The sequence below is a fragment of the Cannabis sativa genome, chromosome 4, assembly GCF_029168945.1.
Source record: "Cannabis sativa cultivar Pink pepper isolate KNU-18-1 chromosome 4, ASM2916894v1, whole genome shotgun sequence".
In the NCBI taxonomy this organism is placed as follows: Eukaryota; Viridiplantae; Streptophyta; class Magnoliopsida; order Rosales; family Cannabaceae; genus Cannabis; species Cannabis sativa.
The window spans coordinates 1862956-1869694 of NC_083604.1; the positions used below are offsets into that span (position 1 = coordinate 1862956).

The 6739-nt window shown below is 27.7% G+C and overlaps 1 protein-coding gene and 1 long non-coding RNA gene across 3 annotated transcripts; both read left to right on the forward strand.

The window, feature by feature from the left end:
* The first annotated feature begins 1878 nt into the window (after positions 1-1878).
* On the forward strand, positions 1879-3827 carry LOC115713062 (uncharacterized). 2 transcript variants are annotated; one of them, XM_030641540.2, is made up of 4 exons: positions 1879-2185; positions 2516-2666; positions 2754-2817; positions 2930-3827. In XM_030641540.2, the coding sequence occupies exons 2-4, from the start codon at positions 2518-2520 to the stop codon at positions 3227-3229; spliced, it is 513 nt and encodes a 170-aa protein (XP_030497400.1). In that variant the 5' UTR covers positions 1879-2185; positions 2516-2517; the 3' UTR covers positions 3230-3827. The 2 variants fall into 2 exon arrangements, with proteins under 2 accessions (XP_030497400.1, XP_030497402.1); XM_030641542.2 differs by having other exon boundaries at positions 1892-2185; positions 2512-2666.
* Positions 3828-5284: 1457 nt separating this feature from the next.
* On the forward strand, positions 5285-6739 carry LOC133037442 (uncharacterized). The gene is made up of 3 exons (XR_009687556.1): positions 5285-5829; positions 5926-5992; positions 6484-6739. It is a non-coding gene; the product is annotated as an uncharacterized LOC133037442 (long non-coding RNA).

The following is a 6739-nucleotide window of genomic DNA, read 5'->3' on the forward strand; positions in this document are numbered from 1 at the left end:
ATTTAATATTAAAATATCACCCACTAATTTAAAGAAAAAAAAATTATAATTTGGTATAATTTTTTATTTAATTTTTATTTAGAGGAGTTTTTTAACCTATTTTATACAAATAAATTTATAAAAAAAAAATTGAATAATGTATGACACAAAATAAAATTTTAACTATAAAAAAAAATTAATACTTTATTACATGTATGTATGTGTGCTTTTTTTTTTTTGTTATAGATATGGTAATTAATAGTTCAAACTTTACTTTTATACATGTATATATGTGTAGTTGAAAAAAAATTATTTAAATTTTATTTTTAACACTATAATCTATAAGAATTAAGATTTTATTTTTAAAATTTTATATATATATATTCTTAAATATTTACATCTCACTATTAAAAAAATTATTTTCAATACAATATATATATATATATAAAATGTACCAAAAAAATATATTCTATTTTTTTTTTAAAAAAAATTGCAGCTAAACCCTTTTATGTTTGAGTTTGTATACATAAAAACATAGATTATATCTTTAATTAAATAAATGTCTTCAATATTTAACGGGGTGTAATAGAGTATTTTCAATAGTTAAATTTTAGAAGATGATTGTTTGATGTGAATTGTTTATTTAATAAAATATAAATTATAAAAAATATGTTGATACATGACAATGATGTTATCTATTTTTTAAAATTAAGTGTGACGATATTTATAATTAAGATAAATAATATATTAAATAATAATGTTTGAGATCATAATTATAACATTCTTGAAAGGTGCTATACTATTTTTAGAAGTAAGAGTCTAAAAAATAATCTGAAAGAGAAATAACATAAAAGACTATATTTTTGAATGATGTGAAGATTTTTAACACTTTTAAAAAATACACCATTAGAGATGCTCTAATAAATTTATCCCTAATTTCATACTTTATTTTAATAAAAATAAATTAATTAGAAATTTTGTCTTCGAACTTTGACATGTACTAAAATCATGCTTTTTAAATTTTAAAGTCGTTAAAAATCTCCACTGAACTATTGAGATTGTTAGTTTTAAGAATTTTTGTTTAATTTTAGTAAGAAAAGTCTAACATGAATGAAAGTTTAGGGATACATATTAAAAGTTCGATGAGCATAATTTGGTACATAAACCATTACTAAAATAGTAAAATTAAATGAAATTTGACAAAAATCCGTAAATCCAACAATGTCAATAATTCAATAGAATTTTTAACAGCAAAAAAAAAATTAAAAAACACAATTTAATGCATGTTAAAATTTAAAGTACAAAAATCTTAATTTCCCTAAAAATAAATAGGCTAATTAGGATTTTTGTCCCCTGAACTTTGACATGTATCAAATCATACCCCCTGAACTTTTAAGGCCATTGAAAATGGCCCCTGAACTATTGAGATTGTTGTATTTAAGGACTTTTGTCTAATTTTAGTAAAAAAGTCTAACATGGATGAAAGTTTATCAATTTTACTATTTCAATGATTCTTTGTGTACTAAACCACGTTCGCGAGACTTTGATATCTACCAAATCATGCCCTTCAAACTTTGACATGTACTAAATTATGCCCCCTAAACTTTCATCCATGTTAGACTTTTTTACTAATATTAGAAAAAAGTCCTTAAATCCAACAATCTCAATAGTTCAATGGACATTTTCAATGAGCTTAAAAGTTCAAAGGGCGTGATTTGGTACATGTCAAAGTTCAGGGGGCAAAAATACTAATTAACCAAATAAATAATAAAAAAAAGAAAAGAGGACTTTCTCTCTCCATTTGACTCACTCTTGTTTTCTCTCTCTCTCATCTCATGTCACCCTCACTCTTTTTATTTTTATTAATAATTTAATAATAACAATTAAAATAAGTGTTGAAAGAAAATGAATATATAATAATAATAATTGAGATTCTCTTTCTCTTTCTCTCTTCCTCTTCTTTAGCTCCATTCATCTATAAATTAGTAGCAACCCTTATTGACAACCTTTCTTTCCTGTCTCACACCAAACATTAACTCTCCAAAAATTTTCTCTTCTATTTTCTATTTTTTCCTTTCATTTTTTTTATATTTCTTTTTCAATATTTTTTTTGTTTCACATATAATTATACATACTCTCCTTAAATTATACAAGGTTGTTTTGAAAGAGTTGAGTTTGAGCTATAGCTGTACAGAGTTAAGCTAAGGTAATAAATATTTTCCTTTTTTTTTTTAATTTTTTTTTATATATAATTTGCTTAGATCTTAATCTTAGTAATTGTTCATCTTCTAGATCTAAAAAAAACAGATTTTTTTGGCAAAAATAGAAAGATTTAACAGATCTATTACAAATTAGCAAAATAGTAAATTTGAAAAATTTTAATATTGTATTTGTTTGACCAGATCTTGTCAAACGCGTTTTTCGATATTTGAAGAGAGAATTTTTTTTTTTAATTAATCAACGAATTTTGTTTTTGACTTGCTAATTATGGTTTTTAATTGATTAATTAATTTTATTTTTTTTTTTTGGAAGAAAGGGATGAAGCAGTGTGTGATTCAACAAAAGGGGTTTTCAATTTGTGAAGAGATGAGAGGCTCTTCTATGGATTCTGTTGTTTGCCCTAAACCTCGCCGTCCTACCCTCCTAAACTCACCGACGCCGGTCAGATCTTTCCGATGGCATCTCAAGTAAGTTGATTTTTAGCAGAATTTAATTTTTTGTTGGAGAAAAAAAATGGAATAATATAAATGATTTGAATTAATTTTTAATTTCAGTTACCAATCAGAGCTTTGTGATTCTAAAGCTGGGACTGATCTCTTTGATGCCATCCTCACAAAGGTTAGTTCTTTGATCTGCCTGAATTTTTTTAAGAATTATTATAGCTAAAAATCTTGTTTTTAGGGTTAGGGTTAGGGTTTGGTTGTTGATTGTTTGTTTTGTTTATTTGCAGGGTGGTTATGGTGTTGAACCATCTAGTTATACGGCCCAAGTAGCCTCGTCGCCCCCATTTTTCAGCGGGTCGCCGCCGAGCAGAGTAGCTAACCCATTAATTCAGGATGCTCGATTCGGAGATGAGAAGTTATCCCCATTGGCTGCGTCGCAGCCAATTCAGCCACCGTCCGGCCTTTCTTCCCCGAGGAAAGGAGGCTGCGTTCGGGGCAATTTTGGGAACAAACCAACTGTGAGAATTGAGGGTTTCGATTGTTTGGATAGGGATAGACGCAATTGCAGCATCCCTGCCCTTGCATAGAGCTTGATCAATCTCCAAATCGAGTACCAAAAGGTGTATAGGAAACAAAACTAAACAAAACAAAACAAAAAACGATTTAAAGTTCGGTTATAGAAAAGCGAGAGAGGGAGGAATTTTGAAACTACCACGCGGAGGGAAGAAGAAGAAGAAGAAGAAGGAAAACAGAAGAGTTTGGGAGATCCTTTTGCCTTGTGTAAATATGTTTTAAAGGGTTCTCTTTAGAGAGGTAAAATTTGTGTCAAGAGAAATTGTCTTTGTATGTAAGTAAATGAGTTTCTTCTTTTATTAACTAAATAATGAGAGAAAAAAGAAAGAGTCTTTTTAGGGTTTGTAAGGTGTGGGTTTGGGATTGAAAGAGAAAGAAAAAGGGGTCTTGTATTGACCACACCCATCTCTATATATTGTAAAGTATTTAGTAGTCTTTGATGGGAATTTTTCATTGTATCTCTTTGTTTTTGTTTACATGGGGTGCTTTAAAAGTGTTCCAATGAGCAACTTGTGAAAGGAATCTGTATAAATTAAAGTTGCTATTGAGTCAAATTTAAGCAGTCATTTATGAAAACTTTTGTATATATAACATTTCTATTTCTTATCTTCATCATCATCATCTCCTTTACTTTAGTTTAAATCTCCTGAATCTGAATTATTATAACAACTACAAGCAAGTTTGTTTACTTTGTCATCAAGTAAAAATTGCCATCTTTCATCTTTTTTTGCCTTTTACTTTGAATTTGATCTTGTGGGAATCTTAAGTTATGATCTTATTGTGTTTTCCACAAGCTTTTTTTTTAAAGCAATGACACCAAAAGTTTCATTTGATCAGCTTTTTTAAAATTTGCACCTTTATTCGTTTAGGTGGGTAAGAGCATCTATAGCTCTTTGTCCAGTTGATTGTGCATATCTCATTTTGCTCATCTAAGCCTGCAAATTTTTATGGCCTTGGTTTTTCAGGATGTCCAATCAGAATGGAATATAATATATTTTTTTCCTCCATTGTGGGAATGGTACCATTCTTCTTTGGTTTTGTTTTATTTGTAGTAAGTTAATAATAATTTCCCATTATTAATTTGTCATTAGCTCACAAAATTCTTGTTGTATAAAATTAGGGAAATTTATCTAGTATTCGTAAAAAGATATTTTGGTAGTTTTGTTTATCTGTTTCGATATTCAGACAAATTTTTTAATTTTTTTTATATAATCGTGTATTTTGTAACTATTTAGGACTATTGTAAATTTTAAAAAAAAATTGAATAGTTTACAAAGATAAAAATAAGGTTCAAACAGTTACATACTATGCGTATAAAAAGAACTGTCACGCATGCAATAAAATTTAAATTTTATTTTTCGCATTGTAAACTACTTAAAATTTTCTGAAAATTTACAGGTGATCTTAAATAATTATAACGTGCACGATTATGAAAAGAATTTGACTTAACTCTTTTTTAAATGCCGAAACAGATAAAAAGAATTGTTTAGGGGGTGTAGTATAGACAAACCCTAAAATTAGTATGAATCAATTAAAAAGGTAATTTTAATACAAATTTTGTTTTGTTTAAAGGAACTGGCTTTGGAAACAAGAAGAAAATAAATTGTGAAGACTGGTTACCAATTTCAGTTTGATTATATATACTTTTACTAATAGTTGTCAACATTGGAAAGCAAGGAACATTTTTCTCTTATAGATCGATTACAACTATTTTTCTTGAGATGAAAGCATATTTGTCATGTTCTTGGAACAAGTTCTACACTTTCTTACCAATTCCTTTTCTACTCTAAAGTCTAAAATTAGCTTGGCAAGAAAGTAAATTTGACTCTTTGGTACTGTTTTTTCTATTAAGGTCTTATTAGTTTATAGATCAATAAATCTTGCATTTTAAAGAAACTTCTTGTAATTTTGTCTTGTTAAATGAATTTGTTTACTTTAAAAAAAGGGATTAGTTTTTAAAAAATTACAATATTATTCATTCTCAATCTCTAAACTATTTCAAGCCATGTGGCATATTTAAAATTTTGAATGAATTTGTAAAATCTATATCGTTACCAAGTAGCACACTACAAGAATTTTGGTTATTAGCAGCGGAAGAATTAGCAGCGGAGCAAATCCGCCGCTACTAATAGGACTAATACCGGCGGACTTCTGTTATTAAATGTTATTTATTTTTTTTTTGTATAAAAATGTATTAGCGGCGGACCCATGTACTATTAGCGGCGGGGTTCCGCCGCTAATACTAAAATAAAAAAAGTGTGGGAAATTTCCCACTCAAATATTTTCAAAATTTTTTAGCAGCGGACTTTTTTTGTTATTAGCGGCGGAAACCCGCCCCTAATAATAAGAAATCTGACAATTTTATTATTAGCGGCGGAATCCTATTATTACCAGCGGAATAGTCCGCCGCTAATAATATCGTATAAAAAAATGCTATCAGATTCATTTTCCTTCATTTTCCTTTCCTTCTAATTTCTTTCTCTTCTCTCTCAAAAATTTCTTCTCTACACCCACCTTCCTCAGCCCTTCCCCGCCTCCCTCCGCCCACCCTAAACCCCTCTGCCGGAGCAACACCACCACCCTTAACGATCTACCAGTGCAAGTTTTTTTAACAGTAAGTTTTCTATTTTAACATTTATTATTTATATATATCAAAATATATTTTTAATTCTATAAATATTTTTCTAATATTTTTTCTAATATTGTTAAGGTCTCTACTATCTCAACCACTATTGGCCGAAACCAAAAGTGCACAACCGATGCATATTTTTTAGTAGGTCAGTTTTTTCATCTCTTTTTTTTCCTTACAACTTATAATTTTTTGTTAACAAAATAGTTATATATTTGATTATTTTTAGTGTGAACGTTTAAAATATATATGGTTTGGTTAAGTGTGTATATATATATGTACGATTAAAAAATTTGAAAAAATTAGTATTTTTCTATAAATTTATAGTATATATGTATGCATTCGTTTATATGATTATATAGATGTAATATATAATAATAATCTCAATGCTTTATGTATTTATTATTTGATTATAATCTTGTGTTTTTTCAGATTTTTGGAATATTTTACAATTTATTGGATCAGTATTATTCACAATTTTATTTTTGTGAAAGATATGTTTTTAACAATATAAGATTTTCTTTGGCTTGTTAAAATTATTTTATGACTATTCTATTAAGTTTAAATAATCATTTATTATATAGTCTTATTTCATTTAAGTATTTAATAATAATGGCGAGTTTATTGACTTGTTAACAGGAGTAACATTTTTATCTACTCCAATACACCCAGAGTTTTGAGATTAGTTTGGGGACCTCGATCTTCTCTGTCGACCACAACAATCACAATTAACCTTATATTTTTTTTGGAGTGATTATAAACGAGACTAGTGATTAACTTTTGTATTTTTGTTATATTAAGACATTGTAATTATTTACTTAGAGAATATTGTATTAACTAATTTGTGTAATGGCTATTATCATTCAATATTAAACTTAATTTTAATTTACGTTTA